General features: G+C 56.7%; 1 protein-coding gene across 3 annotated transcripts; it reads right to left on the bottom strand.

Annotated features, from left to right (window-relative positions):
• Positions 1 to 837: 837 nt before the first annotated feature.
• Positions 838 to 19144, bottom strand: TP53INP2 (tumor protein p53 inducible nuclear protein 2). 3 transcript variants are annotated; one of them, XM_068700637.1, is made up of 5 exons: positions 18983 to 19144; positions 13397 to 13724; positions 10127 to 10433; positions 9180 to 9287; positions 838 to 8679 (listed from the first exon to the last, which is right to left on the bottom strand). In XM_068700637.1, exons 2-5 carry the CDS (start codon positions 13518 to 13520, stop codon positions 8427 to 8429), a joined length of 792 nt encoding a protein of 263 aa, XP_068556738.1. In that variant the 5' UTR covers positions 13521 to 13724; positions 18983 to 19144; the 3' UTR covers positions 838 to 8426. The 3 variants fall into 3 exon arrangements, with proteins under 3 accessions (XP_068556738.1, XP_068556740.1, XP_068556739.1); XM_068700639.1 differs by having other exon boundaries at positions 10127 to 10256; XM_068700638.1 differs by lacking the exon at positions 9180 to 9287.
• Positions 19145 to 20691: the final 1547 nt, after the last annotated feature.

Below are 20691 nucleotides of genomic sequence, written 5' to 3'. Positions count from 1 at the left end.
GTAGGCTGTGATGAGGCCTCCCCTCAGCCTCCTCTTCTCCAGGCTGAACAGGCCCAGTGCCCTCAGCCGCTCCTCATGCGTCTTCCCCTCTGGGCCCTTCACCATCTTCATGGCCCTCCTCTGGACACTCCCCAACAGTTTCACATCCTTCTTGTACTGTGGTGCCCAGCACTGCACACAGTACTTGAGGTGAGGTCAGACCAGCACAGAGTAGAGTGGGACAATCACCTCCCTCGACTGACTAGTGATGCCGTGCTTGATGCACCCCAGGATATGGTTGGCCCTCCTGGCTGCCAGGGCACACTGCCGGCTCATACTTAACTTGCTGTCAGCCACAGCCCCCAGATCTCTCTCTGCAGGGCTGCTCTCCAGCGTCTCATCGCCCAGTCTGTACGTGCAGCCAGGGTTGCCCCTTCCCAGGTGCAGGGCCCGGCACTCGCTCTTGTTAAACTTCCTGTGGTTGGTGATCGCCCAGCTCTCCAACCTGTCAGATCTCTCTGCAAGGCCTTTCCCTACTACTCCTCCCGTCGGGTATTTATACATTGATGAGACCCCTTCGCAGCCTTCTCCAGGCTGAGCAACCTCTCAGCCCCTCACCTGTCAAACCCTCCAAGCCCTTACTTGTCTTAGAGACATGTCTCTGCCTCTCGGTTTTCAGGAGGGTGGCACAAGCACACGGGGCTGTTGTATATTTTTGTTTGAAGGAACAGCTGATGCTGTCTCCAATAGTTATGGTATTGACTTCTAAAAGCTTATTTTGAAAGCAAAAACTTTCTGCATCTTGCATACAGTTTGTAAACAAGTTCTCTTTCAGGCTTCAGAGCAATACACATCAGATAGACTTTAAATATATTTTTTTTTATTTCTTGTGTTTTTTCTTTATATTCTTTTTTTTTTTTTTTCAGTCAAAAGACAGCATTACAATCTAACAACCAAAACCAGGTTACACACACACAGGCACACTATGCAACATATTCCAGGCAGTCATGTCCTTCAGTCTGTTGACAAATGGCAAATTTTTGAACAATGTCCTACAAGAAGTAAACACCCTTTCTCTAGTAACCTTGCTTACATCGATTTAACACGTAACACACAAAAAAAAAGGACGCATTTTGTTAGCTTTGAGTTTTGAACTAGTTTTCAGTTCTACAGCATAAGTGATGTAGAAAATGTGGGGCATTTTCTCCCTTCTTAAAATCGCGTGGTCAGAGTTGTCCCACTGTTGTAAGGCATTCGACAGAGCCCCTTGGGCAGGACACAGCTGTGTTCATCTGCTGGAACGCGTGGGCTCGTGGCTTCCCTACAATGCGCCTACCCCAACCGGGCCGGCACGGGCCCTGCCGGCCATGGGGCTGGGCAAGGAGCAGAGCCAGCAGACGTACTCCAGTGCTTTTGAGGGAAGGCTTAAGGTGACCTTTTAGCCCAAATAGCACTTTCACTTCAGACGAGCCTTTGGAAGGAAAAGCTGGATGTTGAGCGTGCCACCTGTCCTGGCGAAGCGCTGGGGGCCGTTCAGCCACTGCTGCTCAGCCTCCATGCACAAACCGGTGAGGAACTGGGCTGGGGGGATGAGCTTTTCAAAGCTGCCTAAGAGATTTAGCAGCTGAAATGGTGGGCTTTTTAGGGCATTAATTCTGTTAGGCTTCTCTGAAAAGCCTAGCATCTAGTTTTAAAACAACATAGAAATGCAGAAATATCAAAAAAGTAATTCCCAGTCATCTCTTGCATAGGACTTTTAACTATAGTTCACAAATTCAAGTTCTACAGTTGTTTAAAAAAAAAAAGATGGCATACCATGAAAAAGGGTGAAAGGCACATATACAGACATACAGCATGGAGATGTACAACGTGTGTAGATGAGCTTTACAAGCAGAATACCTAGTTGTAGGGTTGATACAGATAAATAAAATATTGCAATACTTAACTGCTCCGTACAGATACATTTATGATACAAGATAAAAGACTATTACTATTTTACCATTACGCCTTGTGCTGTTCTCCCATCCCTAGATTTCCCAAAGCATAACCGTGATGAAACAGAGCTGAAGATGAGCTTTAGCAAGGTGGGCATAGCTGCTTCCAGCTTCCCTGACAAGGACAAATGGGTGGACGTGAAGGAGCAAAGAACCACTGGGCTCCCCTGGGCTGTGCAGCCCATTTTTGAACTACAGCCTGGAATTTGCTGTGCTGGTTTCCCTCTGTTTGCAAGGAATAAAATCTTCTCGCCCCCCGCAGAGGTGATGGATTACAAAGGTGGGGGGGGGAGGCAGCAGGAGTTCTGCCCTTGGCTGCCGTGGAGCCGAAGCGTCACTTTGGTGTTTCTATGCTCCAAGTTCACACGTTGTGGCTGGAAGGGGGTGCACGGCAAATCCCCCCTAAAAGAGCATTTTGGTCACTCTGGGCACAGGGCTGGGAGAGCAGCACCCTTAGTGCAGCCCGGTGGGTGTTAAGATGTGAGAGTGGAGTGGGTACCCCACACATCGCCTCCCCACGAGAAAGAATGAAAGGACTGTCATCAAGGGACAACTTCGTTATTAAATGGAGCTGCTCGCCTTTTTCATCTTCATATTTAAAAAAAAAAAAAAAAAAGAATATTAGCTGTCATTAATGGCACAGATCTCTTCTCAGAAGCGGGAAAGCTGTTTGCTGGTGCGTGGACAAATGGCACGAAGCTCCAGGCCACGGAAGATGCCGCACACAAGCTGAGTCCGACCACCAGGGCTGGGAGCACTTCCACCACGCCAGTCAGGCGACCCGGCCCGTCACAGCCTCTGCGGTCACATCGATGGGACAAGGACAGAGCCCTTGAAGACACCAGGGAATTATTCATGATCCTGAACGGTACTGAACAGATCTGAGAGGAGCGGGTGGAGGAGGAAAGCTTTCCCCAGGTGACAAGCTCTGGGTCGATCAGCCCCAGCTAAGGCCCTTGGGTGTCCCAGATGGCTCCGGGTGCAGGTCTCTGGGGGCAGCAGAGAGGGAAGAGGAGGCCTGGGGGGCTCCAGGGGATGAGGTCTAGGAGGGGGCATCTCCCTCCCACTGCCAGTAGCTGCTTCTGAGTGCTAAAATCAAGGTACATCTGTGCTGTCCGTGGAAACAGTGGCAGGGTTGTATTTGCCAGGCACAGATGAAGGGGCACAGCGGCCCTGGCCACACAAAGTTGCTGGCCTCCTGCTGTAAATCCAGGTGTCTGGGGGAGGCTCAGGTGCTGCCATTGACCCCGAGCTGCCTGGGGGGCAGCAGCAGGTGGAAGGCTGAGCACCACGTTCTCCAGCCACCTCCACCGGGGTTTTCTGCTACTTCTTACTGTATTCCCTTTCTAGCTATTAAATAATTTAATATTTGGGACTTGTTTTTCGATAAATTTACCCCAAACCTAATTTCCACTTAATGCAGGGCACTGGAATTGATGTTTAGCCTCCACGGGAGCAATTGCAAAGCTGTGGTTGGAGTGTGAAATCTCATTGGAGTATTTTTTTCTTCATTTTTTTTGCTCCGATGACAGGACGTCTGGCTTTTCCTGCCCAGTGGGGCTGAATGGAGGTGATATCAGTGAAATGTAAAGGTAAAAATTACGTATTCATTAGATATGTGCCTAGAGGTGACGTGAATATTCCCATGGTGGTGATCTTTGGGATGAGCTACGTGTTTAACATTTTCCATTACAGAAGAGAAAAGCTGGCTGTCATGGAAAGAATTGTTTTCTTCCCAGACCGAGCTTTCACAACAGTTTTTTGAAAAGCGTATTTGTGGGCGCGTGCTTCAGCAAGCCAGGTGACTGGGGCCTTCTGCCCCACCACCTCACAGCCTTCCAGTGCTGGCGAGAGCCAAAATTCAGTAGCGGGACTTTGTCACAGCTGCCGCAAGCTGCTGGTGAGGAATCCTGCTTGGGTGATGCCAGAGCTACTGGGCTGCCAGGGCAGGGTCGGGCAGCGGGGCTGCCCCAGCGCTGCCAGGGGGGACACACGGGTTCAGATGCATCCTGCTGCAACCCTGCTTCGTATCAAGCGGTGGCACTTCTCCAGGGCACTGCCCCTGCTCTTCTGGCGTTTGTGGGAGCCTTGCCGCTTCCTTCCAGGGTGAAACAAGAAGTGCGGTCCTGCCTGTCCCCAGCACCAGCATTCCTCTGTGACTGCCCCGCTGCCTCACCCGCTCCCAGTGCCCAGTGGGAGCCAGGTGAGCTGGGGCTGATTCAGAACTCACAGTGCTGCTTGAGTCCCGAATCCTTGGGGGCTCTTACACGCTGCTTAAAGTCGCGTCTAGTTGCTCACAGCCAAAACGCCTAAGGAGGGAACTAGCTACATCCTAGCGGTACAATTTGAATTGTGGGGACATACACAAGGGAATTGGGGGTGATGCTCAGGGATGCTTGCACCACGAGGAAGCAGCTGCAGCTCCTCCGCCTGGGCCACTCAGTCCCTGCATCTTCAGCAGGTGGCAGCTGGCCAAATCCCCTCTCCACCGGGGCCACAGCAAACATCCTCACAGCTTCAACATGCTCTGTCAGGACCACGCAGATGAGTAACCAACAGCCTCACAGGCAGAAACAAACCCCACGTCTGAACAGCAGAGTCCAGAAAAAAACACACTTTTAAAGACCCCAGCCAATTTGTTAGTCCCTGAGTCCACGCTGTAGTTTCCTCCTACACAAGTAACAGACAAAAAGAAACCAAGAGCTCATCCTCGCCGTGTAAGCAGGACACAGCCCAGCACCTCCCTGCCAGCCCTCAGCATGTTTGCTTCAACTTCCCATTGGGAGCATTGCACAGCTAGTCACAAATTGAAAATACTGGATGCAAAAAAACTAAAAACCCCAAACCCCAAAACAACCTACCAAACATCCACAGTGTTTTAAAATATTTACACATGTACACATGTGCACAAGCAAAAAAAAAAAAAAAATTTTTTTTTTTTTTTTAAGCACCTTTCATTTGTTTTAAGATTCGAGGAGACGCATAACCTCAGTGTAAAGGATTTTCCTTGATCTTACAATACTAGGGCAGGAGATTTGGTATCAGGCCAGCTGTAGTGATCACCACTGTACAGGACAGGAGCATTGCAGGCCTTCTGCAAAGCACAGTTCAAACATGTCTCTGCCACAGCATAAGACGTGTCGGTCACAATGTGTGATGGGTACATCAGTACTCACTTTTTGTATGGGGTTAATACATGATTAGTAGATAGATTAACCTCTTCATTAAAACATTATTAATAATTTATTAACCCTTTATAAAGATACTCTTGATATCAAGTGTGATAGTAGTTCTGCTTTTTTTTTTTTTTTTTTTTTTTTCCCCAGTGTTGGCTGGGAGTAGCATGGTGAAAGATGTCTCAGACTGGCACAGAAAGATGAAAGGAAACCAAAATATTTTGCAGTCACTTCCCCAAAACAGGACATAGTAATAGCATTAGCTGTTTGAACCAGATGATGGGCACTAGCAGGGCACAGCCGGCACTGCTGAGCCAGCGGGGGCTTTGCCAGGGGCTGCACAAGCAGGAGGCCGAGGATGGTGTCGGCACGGGGCTCTCTTACCAGAGCAATGCTTGCGAGCACCTGGGGTAATTCACCACCCGGCGTGGTGGCCCCAGCATATTTGCACCTCTCAGCTGAGGAAGGGGCAAAGGTATCACAGCCAGCCCTAATTTCAGGAGCTCTCTGCAGCAGCATCTCAGATGTGCAGAACTTGCAGCAGGTTAATATGAGCTGGAGGCAGAAATTGCGATGGTTGTCCACTTCTTGATGTATATTTGAGCTAGAGAGACAATTCTTCCTCTGAAGGCATTGCCTGGGCAGGGAACAGCCTGGTGGCCACAGAGGACACAATGCAGAGCCATGGGAAAGAGTGAGATGAGGGGTGCGGCTCCAGGATTCAGCCCCAGCCCTCCTTTGCCACTCTGAACCTTCCGGGCAGAGGCACCCGAGTGCTCAGAACATCTCCTTTTGCCTTCAGCAGCACTTGTGGCAGCGTTTGTTTGCAATGCTCCCAGTTTCTCTCAGGGATCACTTTAGAAATAAGAAGGCATTTAATGTGAAGCCAAGGAAGCCAAAGGATGTAAACTTGCCCCTCGAGTCAAGGTGTCATCGGTCTCTGGCGGAGAACTGAAATGGCGCGTGTCCTGTCTGCCAGGCGATGGTGTGCTCAGCACAGCCTCACGGCTCTGCTGCAACGGTGCCCAGAGAGAGGCAGGGAGATGAGGAAGGCCCGAGGGAGCACCGGGCTCCCCAGCTCGTTCATGTCGGCTGTGAAAATAAGCTCTGCTACCTCCGAATTTATCAGAAAGGCTGAAAAAGCAGCGGAACAGAACAGCCCATTTTCTGCCTGGGAAGCTTTTACCGTGCCTTTTATTTAAATTAGAAAGCAGAATTTGAAATGGGGGGTTCTGTTAGAAATGGGACTGTGGTGCAGGCGCCAGTCCCGGAGCAGGTACTGGCTGCAGGTGCAGGATGTGGCCGGCATTGTGCCTGGCACAGGGCTTGTCGGCCGCTGTTGCTGCCCGCACCGTTTCTCAGCAGCATGGCAGCTGGTGCCATGCGCATGTGATGAGCGTCGCAGGCCTCTGCACCATCCCAGCAGGAGTTGAACAAGAAACTGGCCTGGAAGAATTGAAACCGAGAGGCTCTGACGTGTGGCTTAAAATAGATATTTGAAATAAATTTTCATTCTTTCTGTGCTTTTGGGAACACTGTGTCATCAGAGCTAAAAATACACTCTGCAGGCAAACAGTATCAGCCACTTCCCATGAGGTCCAGGTTTCTCAGTCACAGATCCAGGAGGCTGGTAGTTACGGAAGGACTTGTGGGTGTTTTTTTTTCCTCTCATTAGAAAAAAAAAATATAATAATAATAATAAAAAATCAACAGTCCAAGCTTTGACCTACCACAGTGACTTAAAACCAGTTCAGACACTGATGTTATGGGTGTTGGCAATGCTGAAGGGCAGACTCTCCAGTGGGGTGCTTGCTCTCTGGAGCAGCCTGGGTGCAGCAGCATTAAAAATCAGCATTGCCCATGACTGAATTTGACCCATCATGTGAAATATGCGAGTGTTGGTGGGGCCAGATGGGGAGTTTCCTGCGTGACTGCAGTCCAGTGGCAGTGCCAGCCCTGGTCTTGCTCCCACCGCAGCCAGGGCCACGGTACCTCTCCACATGGGCTCGCGCATCACAGCCGCTCCATTTCCATCCTCGCCCTCAGTTCAGCCTCTTCCCCTGGCCTCTTGCTCACAGCCGACCTCCTCGCCGCTCTCATTTCACATCCTCTCACCACTAGCTCCAACGTGCTTCTACCACCTCAGGGAGGCTGCGCGAGTCCCCTTCTCTGCTCTCCTCCAGGGAGTGATGCAGGGCAGGCAATGCTCCTTGGCTCAAACAGTGCCTCATCCAAGTGCATATAAACAGACAAACATGTACAGATCCGTATGTACGTCTAAATGTGTTATGTGGGTACAGCCAGTGCAGGCGAGTGGCTCCAGGAGGAGCACACAACCTTGAGGCTTGCTCGTGGCCAGCAGCTTGGTGGGACCAACACTTGCTGGAGGTTGTGGTGACCCCACCAACGTCCCCATGCTGACGCCACTTCCCTGCAGACCATGCTCTCCTCAGTGGTGCTCAAACAGCTCCTGGGTCAGTGCTTTGTTTCCTGAGATTTCTTGTAATGTTGTCTTTAAAAACACAAAACACCGAGACCTGCCTGGCTTTCTTTTGGGAACAGCAGTGGGGTTTTTCTATTATTGTGGTAAAAGTACAATTAAGAAATTTCGGCTGGGATGGGGTTTGCTGGTTTTACCTGTGCTGGAGCCACCAAGGCCACCTGCTGAGAGCATCACAGGCACTGCCAGGCCTGGGGCTGGAGCAGGGCAGTGCTGTGCCATGGGGCCACGCTGAGAAGGGACAAGATCAGGCCCTAGCAGCAGTGTCACCAGCATGCAGTGACAGCAGGGTCCCATCTCTGCTCTGGTCTGAGACACTAGGAGGGGAGGAGGTGTGGGGGAGGAAGCATAATTTAGTGTCATTGACGATATTTTCCTAAAAACACCAAATCTCGTTGCTTTGTTCCTCTTTGCACTTCCACTTGGTATCCGCTTGTGACATCACAGTCTGTTTACACGGAGGAGTACGATGTCATAAAGAAAGGCACTGATGTCACAGGCTCTTCAGGACACAGAAGAACAGGCTTCTCCATGAATTTTGGAAAAGGGGCGACTTCACAGGGGGCACCGCCGCCCTGCCCAGACGCTGGTGGACGGATGGGCAGGGGGCAGAGGACGGCACCGCTCTCCCGGCCTGCGCTGCGTGAGGCAATGCCAGCGTGGGCCTGGAGACGGTGAGGGGTGAGGGGAGGCGGAGTGGCAGCACTGGGGCTGGTGTCGAAGGGAGGCCGAGCCCCGCCGGGAGGTGCCGTGGCGGCGGGGCGGCCGCTGGCGAGGTCAGTAGTTGCAGTGGCGCTGGCAGGGCTGGTGGAGGAAGCTCCCCGCACGCTGTCGGGCCCGGCGGGCCGGGCGCTGTCGGGCCCGGTCCTGCCGCTGCAGCGCCTTCTGGCTGAGCCATGGCTTTTCTGCCAGCTGCTTGGCCCGCTGCACCCGCCGTGCCTGGCTGACCTTCTCCAGGATGGCAGCCTTCACCGACAGGGACGTGGTGTGGTGCGGTGTGTGCCGCTCCAGCCGGGGCTCTGGCACCTCCCTGCGGAGAGACGGGACCGTCAGTGGCCAGCGGTGCCTGGTCCCCCCCCAGCCATGAGGCCATCGCGCCCACGCACCAGAAGCCCACCCTCGCCCACCCTGCAGCCCCGTGGTGGCCTTATTGTCACCAGTACCCTCAAATCCAGTGGGCAGGAGCCAAGCACAGCCCACAGCCCCCTCATGTCCATCCCGCTCCTAATAAGATTTGTTCCCTTGCCTGTTCCTAGCTCTCTTTGGCCCCTTTCTTCACCCTCCAGCACTGAGGTTTCTCTTCAGCACTGAGACCCTCAGGACAACTTTGCAAAGGGAAAGGCCCAAGAGGGATAATGTGCCCTGGCCAAAAAAAGGATCACCCCAAATTCTGCCTTGTGAGGCTGGGTAAATAAGCAGGCTGCAATGCCAGGGGACACTTCCCTCCCCGTCAGGGGGCTCACAGAGGAGGTGCTGGAGGGCCGGTGTGGGGGTAGCAGCAACCCACAGCATAGTGGTACCGGGACTCACCGGTGGGTCAGGGCTTTGCCGGGTGCTGTGGGAAGAAGGCAGTGCTCCTCACGCTGCAGAGAGGCTGCGGCCCCAGGAAGGGGCAGGGGGGAAGAAGGAGGGGAGTAGCTGGGAAAGGAGATGGCACTGGGGTCAGATTTTCCTTGCATCTGTTAGGTGGCAGGCCGGGGCATCTCTGATTAACGCCCCTGTTACACTGGACTGTGGGGCAGGGAGAAAGGTCTCACAGCCCAGGCCAGCAGAGAGCCAGGAAAGAGAGCTGGGGGCAGGGGTCTGCAGCACCCACCTGTGTGGGGAAACCAGGAACTCAGGGGCACCAGTGCCCAGGGGCCATCCTCTTCCAGTGGGGCTGCTTTGCCCCAGACTGGTGGTGGGGTAACACACAGCATCCTCAGTGGACTGCCATGTGTCAGGAGAGGATGAGGAAGAGGCCACTGCTGTCTGTGCCAGCAGTAACCAACCGGCAAGGGCTTCACGTGGCTGGTCCCACACCCACAGCTGTCTTAATGCGGACCCAGTGCACATCAAGGTCACTTTTCCAGAGTATTTTGGGGCACAGAGGCTGCTGCCGTTGCACAGCGCTGGCTGGGACACCCTGCCAGGTGGGACAAGGGGACACTGACGTCACAGAATCCCAGGATGGTTTGGGTTGGAAGTGACCTTCAGAGATCACCCAGACCAAGCCCTGCTATGGGCAGGGACATCTTTCACCAGATCAGGTTGCTCAAAGCCCTGTACAACCTGACCTTCAGTACCTCCAGCAACGGGGCATCCATAGCTTCTCTGGGCAACCTACACCAATGCCTCAGCAAGAAAAACATCTTCCTAATAACAAACCCGAATCCACCCTCCTTCAGTTTAAAATCACCATGACTGGGTCCCCTGGGCAGCACGGGTGAAATGCTGCGGTCACGCGCAGCCGCCCTAGTCCTTGGCCCCAAACTCACCCAGCAGCGGAGTCCTGCGGCTCCTCCGCGTCCAGCTCGAGGGTGCTGGTGACATAGACAGACATGCTGGGGTGCTCGATGAGCAGGTCCTCCATGGGGCTGCTGCCCACGCCGTCGGGGCCGGGCTCCTCTGCAGTAAAACATGGGGGAGGGGTGACAAACCAACTCTCGTCCATCAAGCAGGGGCCGGGCAGGGTGGGCACGGGGCTGCGGGCGTGGGCCGGGGCGGGTGGCGGCACCAGGCAGGGCCTCACCGAGCACCCGCAGGCCCCGGCCCGCCGCTGTGCGCCGGGGCGGGCGGCACCGCCTGGGGAGTGAGCGGGGTGCGGAGCCATGCGGGGCGCAGCGGGGACACACACACACCATGTACAGTGGGGAGGGGGGGGGAGAGAAAGGGGCATCGTTAGTGCGAGAGGCACCCCACGGCGTCGCCACCACTGCCGCGGTCCAGGGGAGTCTTGGCAGGGCAGCCATGCCCCTCGCGCTGACCCAGTGCGCAGGTTGACAGCTTTGGTATGGGTGGATTTACCAAGCATTGGGGTTTACAGTAGACATTTTTTTTTTCCTTCTTGAAGTGGAGAAAGAAATTTGGCCAGAAGAACATATTGCTTTTGTCTGCAAGCTTTCTTAGGTCACCTAAACAGCGGTGCTCACGCACAGCTGCACCACAACGTGCACCTCCAGGCGCACGGCGCTGTGCACGTGTGGAACCAAGCAGACACACATGCACACACACGTGGCGCGCACCTTTTTCCTGGAAAAGACTTTTCTCTCGGGGAGTAAACTCTTCACTGCAAGCTTTCACTTTGGCTTTGACTTCAGTCCACCAGGGCCAATTTTCAGCTGGCTGAGCACGAGCAGCCCCCATGTGCTCTGGCCTCCAGCCACACGGGCCAGGGCTTTTCCCATGCCGGGAGCCACAGCTGTGCCTAGCAGGACACCGCGCTCACCACAAAACCCAGACCCGCTTCTGGCTCATCCCGGGGTCAGAGGAACCATTCTCTTCAGGGTGGGTTCAGTGCAGGGCTGTATGGACATGTCTGACTCTGCTGCTGGGTTAGGGTGCAGGAGAAATCAGAGGTGAATGTGAGCTTGCAGTGCCCAAACAGGCTAGAAAAAATATGAAGCACAAAGTATGGGGCAGGCATTCACCACCTAACATGTTCCAGCTCCTCCAGCCTAGGGCTTAGGGCCGGCCACAATTAGCCTTGCAGACAGGAGAGCATCTTCCTTCAGGTCAGTGGATATGAGGCTATGAATAGCTGCTGACATGCCAGGCTGCAGATTATTTGTCAGCCTGCAGCCAGACAGAGCCTGGCTTGAACACTTCTACCCCTGGGGTCAGGTGTGCTCCCATGACATGGAGCCATGTGTGCTTATCTGACCCATCCACCCCAAAGGTGGCTTCTGATGTCACAAGTGCTGTTACAGGGTTCCCCCGTTGCTGGGGGACTTGCAGCCTGAACCCTAAGCCCTCAGAAATGCACCCAGAACGCTCCCAGGAGGGTGGACGCATTCTGCAATGCACGGGTCAAAGATCTGCCGGGGGTGCGAGGATCCGGAGGCTGCTGGGGGAGTGCCAGACTGCGACGCGCTCGCCTGCCACCACCATAACGTGGAGGATCAGGGCTGGAGCCAAGAGGCTGAGGTTTTGAAGTGCTTTGCATAACTCAGGGCTCCGAAAAAGGGCTGAAATAAATCGATCCCTTGCTGGTTGGGGAATGCTTAGGCAGCCGTGGTGCCTGTGGGGATTAGCAGTGGGGTGCCAGGTCCATGCAGACACCCTTCCAAAGGCTGGGTCTGCACCGAGGGCCTGGCTGTTTAATTAAAAAAAGCAAAAGACAACCAGAAATACAGGAGCCTTTAGTAACAAAGTCAGCCCTGGATCCCCACCGAGCCAGCTGTGGGCTCTCACACAAGGATTCACGGCACAGCCCAGCATTTCTCTGCTGGAGAAAACTTGTGGGTTTTGTGGCATGTTCTGGGCACGCTGTGGCCACCACTGGCAATAGGACTGAGGCCAGCTGGCCCTGATGCATGGCAACAGCATGCCCTGTGCTGCAGGGAACTCCTTGCAGCCCATCTCCTCCTGCATCACTGCTATGACCCCCCAGGACAGCCACCAGGGAGCCCAGAGAACTGGGACTCCTCCACGGCTGCCCACACCACCCTCCTGCCTCCACCAGCTCTCCACAGGGCTCCCAGGCTGGCACCAGGGTGTCCCTGTCCCCTGCCCCAGGCATGTTTGAGCTCTGGTGCCCTTTCCAGCTCACTGCATGGGGCACAGATCCCTAATGAATGACACGCATCAGCTCTGCTCAGTGCATGTGGCAGGAGCATCCCTGTGAGGGAGACGAGCCCCGGCCCCTGCAGGACCACCAGTGTCTCCTGGGCTGGGGCTCTGTGACTCACCAGAGGCTGTAAAAGCAGCTGGAAGCCACCAAGGAGCAGCAACCCAAAGGCTGCAGTGCAGACAGGCTTGTTTGTGTAAGTTCGCTGTGCAATTTGCAAGCAAAAGGTCACAAAATGATCATTGCAATTGGTTGAGTCATAGGCCCTACAATAGCAACGCAGAGATCTTAATGGAGCTTGAGAAGCTCTCGTGGCACAAGGAATGTGACCTGCCTGGCTGCTGTCGAAGGGCCTGGGATGGTCCCAGCCACCCCTGGGAGCAGGGAGCCCCAGCAGGCAAAGGGCTCCACGGGGACGTTACAACTGTGGACCTTGCCCGAGTGGTCCTGGCAAGGACACTGGGAATGCTTTGGGAAGAGAAACCTTTGCAAAAACTTTTGGAGTGGAGATTGGCTCCCCTGGGTGGCCTCAGATGACCCCAGTATGGCACGGAGCTGGAGATGGCTGCAAGGGGACAGGCACCCGGCTGAGCCGTGTGGCTGATGGCACCATGCCACAGTGGAGGGGACATGCTCATCGACCCCATCCACCTGTGGCTCAGCCAAGGCCACAGTGCTCTGTCCCCAGCCCAGTGAGCCTCCAGCAGGTGGGACTGCACCAAAACTCAGGGACACCTCCTGACCTGGGGCTGTGTGAGGATCCTGTTCTAGTGCTGGGGGCTCAGGAGCTGGGGGGCAGCGTCACCTGCCAGCCCAGAGTGCCACCACTGCTGGTGGCAAGGCAGGAACCTCCCCTGAGAGAGCAAAAGGAAGGCTCCCAGGCAAGGTCTGCTATTGCCTGACAGGGCTTGTCCAGTGCTGGAAAGACAAGACCCTTCAGCAGCTACGTGAAACCAGGGTGAAACCTTGCTTTTCTCACCTCCAAGATCGATTACAAGCCATCCATCCTCCTCCTCCTCCTCCGAGACAAAGGGCTTGGGTTCCTCCAGGCCCTCAGGCAGGCTGCTGTCGCTGAAGAAGAGACTGGTGAGACGCTGGAACATGGTGGGAAGTGGTCAGATGGGGCAGGACAGGAAGAAAACTACTGCTGAGCGCCTGCTTCAAAGCAGGGAGAGGCAGAGGGGCACGGAGCTTGACGGCGTTGGAGGTCCTTCCTTGGGGCAGGGGTGCTTTGCTGCTAACAAAGTCCCAGTTACAGGGTGTGCAGTGCAGTTATGAGGTTCTTCTCTTGGCTTCAGTGCAAAGGCCTACCAAAGAAAACAAGGAGAAACGCATTCAGACTGGACATGTAGGATGTGTGGTGCTGGAAGGGACAGGCAGGCATTCCAGCCCCAATCCCTGCTGTGTCCTGGAGCACCGTGCTACACGTGGCTGTGCCAGGACAGGTGCCCACAGCCCCTAGCCTGCCCCAGCCCCTCATGGCATGCACCACCGCCGCATCCCCTCCCTGGCCAGCCGCACATCCCAGGGGCAGCACCAAGCACTGTCCTGCAGTCAGGCTGGGACCTGCTTCCCTCTCTGTAAACCCGGACCTGTCCAGCACCAGTTCCTCCATCACCGCACGCAGGCTGTGGCGTGAATCTCCGTGGGACAGGCAAGGAACAGGGTGATGATGATGCTGTGTCTGAAGAGCTGGCATGAGCCAGGGCGATTGCTGCAGTGCAAGAGGGGTTGGGCCCTAAAATCCACTCTTAGCAGGGTGCTAAATGCACACCTCACAAGAGGACAGAGGCACCAGCACCCCTGCCTGCCCCAAGCTGCTCTCCAAGAAGCTGTTCAGGATTGGCCACAGACCAAAACTGCAGCTGGAGGCTGGGAAGCAGCAGGGGAGCCTTTCGTTTGATTTTTCTTTCTATTAGTAATGTGTGCTGATTGGAGTCGGGCTCGAGAACTCAGTGCTGGTGCCTCTTTTACACTGGTGTCATTCCGAAAGCTGTCACTGCTATTTTCTCTGTGTGCACTTCCAGAGGTGCGCTTGTAAAGCAGCCGCACGCAGTTCCAGCTCCGGTAGGTGACACCGTCACATGTGGCATCGCTGGTACTTTTCAGCAGCGCCCCAAGACCAGGCAATGTTTCCGTACAAGCGAGGTTCTTCAAGATCACAGCCCAGCACTGTGGGGCAGAAACCCAGCTAAGCGCAAGGGGGACAGGGACAGGGACAGCTGTCTTGTGCCTGTCCCCTCCCTGACAGGGGCGATTGGGCATTTCCAGCACAGCCACTGCTGTCCCTGTGAGAGGCAGACCTAGGGCCTTGGGCAGGTGTCGTGGGCAAGGCTCTTCTCCAAGCAGGCTACATTACTGTGCCAGTTTTACCACTGGGGAAAAAATTCCCTGCAGCTGGGAGGAGGTCAGGACTCCAATTTCAGCCGTGTCTGCAAAGCTTTCAGAAAGCCACGCACAGATGGCAGACACAAGGCACTGAGTATTAATCGTGCAGAGAAAATGCATTTGGTCCAGAGACATAAAAGGGCATTAAAATGCCACCAAGGGCGGGATGTGGGGGAAAGGCAGAGTCCCTGACCAGGCTAACTGCACGCGGTCCTGCCCAGAACACTGAGGGCAGAGCCCAGCTGGCAGCTCCAGGAGGAAGGTGGTGAATCCATGGGATCTGCAGAGCTGCCAGCCTGGGGACAGGACATCCTCAGTGCACCTGGCTTCAGAGGTGAACGGGGGTCCCCATGTTGGCTACCAGCTGGTTGCTGAGAGCAGGGACCCAGTGCAAGCCCTGGGCAGCTCCGGGGTAATCAAGGGGGGCTCCGTACCACCAGGCAGCTGGTGCAAGCCAGCCCCTGCAGCACCAGCCAGGCTCACAGTGGGTATGTGCAGTGAGTCCAGGTGCTTGCTCCTGAGCTCTGGCACGCTTGTATTTATTTATTTATTTGTTCTGGGATTGCTGTGCATTTTGGCTTCTTGCTCACAGATGCACAGGAGATCTAATGCCTGCTCCACAAGGCCAAAAAAAAATAATAAAAAATAAAATAATAAAAAAAAGAGGGACCCTTGAGGATGATGGGATCCCACTAGCCTCCAGGGCTCATCCTGCATCTCTGCTGCCACAATTCGCCCCTTCAGCAGCACCCGAGAAGTGGCAGTGGCTGAGCGAGCCAGGTCCAGGCAGGACGCCTTGCTCACAGCATGCTCAAGCCACCTCTTGGCATAAAGTCAAGAAGGATTCCCCACTACTTCTAGGAGTAGGCACAGCCCCCCGCCCGCCTCGAGGTCTGCTGGAAGCACTCCTAGCTTGAGGGGGGCTGCCCGCCTCTTTTCCCCAGGCACACGCACCACAGCTTGGCAGGGGGAGGCCAGTGGCTGGGAGAGGCCCCGGACAAGGAACTCCTCTCCAGCAGGCTCAAAGCTGAGCTCAGGATAAGTCACAGTCATAAAGAGGGCAGAAAGTCTTGGCTTTTATTTGTATTGTTTAAACCCGAGAGCTGCCTTCCCTGGACGACAGCAGACTTCAGGAAATGCGCTCCTCCTTCCGTCCCTCCAGGCCTCTCAGGAAACCGGTCCCAAAGCACTGCGGCTGCCACCAGGAGAGCGAGGGACAGAGTGTCTGGGCTCCACAGATCCTTACCCTAATTCATGGATAAATCCCCTTTCCTAAAGGCACAAGGCACGGTGGATGCTATTAGTTCCAATTGCCACCCCACCCCAAATTTAGCTTCTTTTTCTAAAAACCCTGAGGTAACACTTCCATTGGCAGATCCCACCCCCGCAACAAGGCAGGACCCCTTGGTTCTCTGCCTTGGGGATCTTTAATCCTCATGCTCAGGTCACACTGTCTGCTTGTACACTGTGTTAAAGAGGCAGGATCGGGCTCTTCACCTCCCCTCCACCATAGAAGGGAGCAGCTCCCAGCCGCACGACCAGCACAGAGTCCTTGGTCCCCTCCAGACCCTCCTTGCAATCCACCAAAGCCCTCAGCCCTGTGTCCTTGTCACAGAGGGGCAGCTCTCCTGGGTCCTGATGGGGTGAAAGGCTCTGGGGCTAGCCATGGGGACAGCTGCCCCTGTCCCAGGCTTCCAGCTTGGTGCACCAACCCCACCCCAGCCAGTGGGGAATGCCTGCAAGGGCCACGCACTTGGGGACAGAGACGTTTCCCAAGCAGCCCAGCCCTTCCAGAAAGCCCAACAGCCACAGCATTTAGAACTTGCTGGAGGGCATTAAATAATACACATTAAAGTAGGAGTATGGAAATTATAATGCATTTAGTTATCCCCCCCGAAACCTCTACACAATAATTAGCTTCCTGAGTCACCGTCCCTGCGAATAACTCCAGGAACTAAGAATAGGCGAGAGGAATGGCAGCACGGCCCCGAGGTGCATGAGGAGCCCGCGGCAGCCTCAGCCTCACAAGGGCTGGCAGCTCCAGGCAGCAACTCCAGCAGCTGCTCCGCCTGGAAACAACACCGGGCTCCTTGAAACTTCCCACCAACACCCCACAGCACAGCAGGAGGGATGCTGATGACAAATGGCAGAGACGGGTCCTTCCCCAGCAGGGCTAAGAATACTCCGAGCACTCACGGTGGCGGAGGGATAAATCAGGTGTGTGCCTCCAGCACAAGCGGGAAGCGTTATTTTCAGTTCGCTTCACCTAAATTAGTCAAGCACATCCCAGGCTGCTCTCTCCACGCAGCGTGTACCAAAACCCTAAAGCCAGCAGTGAGACAGAGAGCAGGGAGTGGGGATGCCCCCGCTTAGTGCCCCAGGAGGGGTTGATGAGGCATCCCCGCTCTGCCCCCCATCCCTCCCATCCCTGGCAGGACCCGACCTGCCACAGGCTTGTCCTCTGCAGGGCTGTCCCTGTGTCCCTGTGTCACACCCGCGTTGCCTCAAATGGAGCAACAGCAAAGGGAGGGGGAAAAGAAGGCAGGGAGCAACAAGAAAAGCCCGGAGAAAGAAAACTCTAACGTGAAACTTTATTTACTGATGGGAGACGACCCTTTTGGCTTGGATCACACCAACCAAGTCATTTCAGCATCCAAACCAAGCAAGACTCCAGAGACAACAAAACCCCAATGCTGAGGCAATCCCTGCAAGTGCCAGGACATCCACTCCAGTGCCAGCTGCGCAGGGTCCCTGTGCTGCCACTGCCGGGAAGGTCACTGCCCCAAGGACAAACCTCATCTGCTGCCATCTAATGCCACTGCACACGGAGCCCTGGCAAGCCTGCCAGCAGCCAAGCCGGCAGGAATTTTTAGATTTGCTGCAAGCAGACCTAGGAAATGCAATGAACCCAGATGTTTCCTCTCCGGGATACGCTGTGTAAAACATCCCTGGGAGCACACGTTGGGAGGGAAGCAGTCCCAGCATCACAGCCTTGGGACATCGCAGGAGGCCCAGCGCTGACGGGAAGGGTGGACTTTGGCACCCCGGGCTCACCTTGGCATCCGTCCTGAGCCTGCCTGGGGCCATGTGGGGCCAGGCAAGCCCTGCTGAGCAATTCACCCTAAAAAGCTCTGCGACAAGAGTTCACAGCCCAGGTGATACTGGTTTATTCCTGACAGAAAAGCTTCCCCTGCATTTTTTCCCTTTTGCATCCGGCCAGACAAGCGCGGGTTGATGCAACAGATTCCTAACGGTGACAGTGAGGGAGAACAGAAATATCGGTGTTCTTTGGGGGGGAATTAAAAAAGGAGAGGAAATATTTATTCCAGAGGGAAAAAAAGAAAAAAAAAAAAAGAAGTTCTTGGCACTGCACGGCCCCAGCCCGGTGGGAACAAAGCCGCAGCACCGTCCTACACCCGGTGCCTGTCCCCGCAGGGGCTCAGTGTCCCAGCAAGGCGTTGGCCATGCCCGTGGCCACCCCTGGCACCCACCCAGCCCCCGCTGCCGGCACCGGGCGCTGCCGCCTCGCAGCCGGGGCACCCGCAGCGCCGTGCGGGCTTCGCAACTCCGCGCCCCCCCCGGCCCCCCCCCCGAGGGCTCTGCGCCACGGGCCCGGGGGAGCCGCTGCCACGGCTCGGGCTCGCCCGGGGGAGCCCCGCAGCGGGGCCGGGAGCGGCCGCACGGCCCCGGGCACCCCCCCCGCATCCCGGGGCAGGGGTCACGGGGGGACAGCGCTGGGGGGGGGGTGTGGGGGGGGTGCTGGTGACGTCCCAATGTCATATGCAAATGAGGTGACGTCACAGCGGCCTGCCAGCGCGCCGCAGCCAATGGGGGCCGCGGGCGGCCCGGCTCCGAGCGCGGCGGTGCCGAAACAAACAACAGGCGGGGGGGGGGGGGGAAGGGGAGGGGGGGCGCTGCCCGGCCCGGCCCCGCCGCGCTGACCTGACCCGGCCCGGCACGGCAGGACAAAGGCTCCCCCCCCCCGCCGCCACCACCGCCACCCGGCTCCGTGCCCAGCCGAACCGCAGCGCCCCCCCCGCACCCCGGGGTGAGGATCCGGATCCCGCTGCCGGTCAGCTCGCACCGAGCCCTGCCCTAGCCCCGCCGCCCCCCCCCCAGGACACCGCGAGCCGCCCCCCGGAGCCCCCCCCCACCCCGGTCCTTGTCCCGCACTCACCTCGCCGGTGCGGCCGTGGGAAGCGGTGGCGGAGGCCGTCGGAGGGAGGAGGCGGCGGGGGCGGGGGGCGCGCACCGCTGGGTTCTGCGCCGCGCCCGCCGCTGCCCCGCACAAATCGGGACCTCCCGACAGCTGATCGTGACGTCACAAAGCGGCCCGCCCGCCCCCGCCCAACGGCCAATGGGAGGCGGGGCCGCGCCAAGCCCCGCCCACCCCGGGGGGGTCCCGGTACCGGGGGGGTCGGCACCGGGCATGGACGGGGCGGCTCCGCAGCCTGAGCCCCGCGTGGGGGCTGTGGGCAGAGCTCCCCCGGGCCGAGCCGGGCGTTTCCAGCCCGGTGCCCCCGGTGCAGCTCGAGGGGTCCCCGGGGGTCTCGTCCGTGCCCGAGGAGGAGCCCCCCGGGGCTCACCGCAGGGTGCGGCCCCCGCCGGCCGCAGCCGGGTGTAGAAATCCCCCTTTAACGGGAGTGGGTGTGAAGGAGCGCAGCGGGGCAAATCCCGCTGGGCTTGAGCTTACCCCGGGACAAACCCGTCCCGTCCCGTCCCGTCCCGTCCCGTCCCCCCGATGTGACCCCGGGTGAGCCGCCCCTGCCCGTCCCCACCGGGCCCGGAGGTGTTTCCCAGCCCCGCTGCCCGGCTCCACTCTGCACCGAAACCCGGTGCGGCAGCCGGGAGCTACGAGGCACGGATCCCCCCCCCCCCGGCAGCGGGGTGACCGGGCCGTGCCCCTCTGGTGGCAGCGCCCAGCGAGGTGCCCGCAGGTCTCCTGCCGGCGGGGAGCGGCCACGTGGCGGCACGGGACCGGGGCTGCTGAGCTCTGTGTAACCGCTGGCACCCCGTGCACTCGGGTGACTGCTGAAAATAGGATGATGAGCACGTTGGTTTCTGCTTCACCGGAGGGGTTTTGAGAAGCAGCTCCAAAAGCTGCCGGCAAGGTGCAGAGCCAGCATGTCACGCAGGTGCTTTGTTTCAGCGCTGACACGCAGCCATTGGCATGCAAAGCAGCCAGGGCTCTCATTAGTTCCCTGTCCTTTACTGCAAACAGGATGCTGCGCCCAGCTGCACAAAACTCGAAGAAACAACAGACTGGGAAAGGGTAACGCGACTGGATCTTTGCAAAGCCCTCCAGGAAGGTGTCAGCAGCAGTGGGGTGGGCTGAGCACAGGCGTCCCTCCAGCAGCCCCGTGTCCCTACAACATCCTGAGGCCACCTCGCTGCAACCTGGCCAGGGGCTTGTGCTGGCATCTGGGACGTGGGGCTCCCTTCATCCCCGTGAGCGTTGCCCCAGTCATTTCCCTGGCTGATGACAGGGTCACACAGGCAACTGCTGAGCACTGTGAAGAAACATTTCATAACCGTGCCCCCTGGCCTGGGGTTATAGGTCAAAAGTAAGCCTGAGACCTGGCAGCTCCAATATGCCCGTGGATCAGTTTGAGTCACATGGCTTGCTGCCTTTTTGTGAGTTGCATGCTCATCATTTTGGGGCTGGGAAGAATTCTTAATGAAGTCATGCACAGAGACAATGCTTAAAACACACAGTTTGTGCAACAGAACATAGAAAAGGAAAAGGAACTGAGCTGAAGTTGTTCCTCCCTTTTCAGAAGGAGCCCCCAGCCACAGGTCACCCCTGGGCTGCAAGCATGACCCATGGGTGTGCCCAGGAAGCATGGCCCCCATCCATCCCTCCTGCCACTTGGGGTCTGGCTAAAG

Source organism: Anas acuta, chromosome 16 (assembly GCF_963932015.1).
Source record: "Anas acuta chromosome 16, bAnaAcu1.1, whole genome shotgun sequence".
Classification (NCBI taxonomy): domain Eukaryota; kingdom Metazoa; phylum Chordata; class Aves; order Anseriformes; family Anatidae; genus Anas; species Anas acuta.
This window is presented reverse-complemented; position numbering and strand designations above follow the sequence as displayed.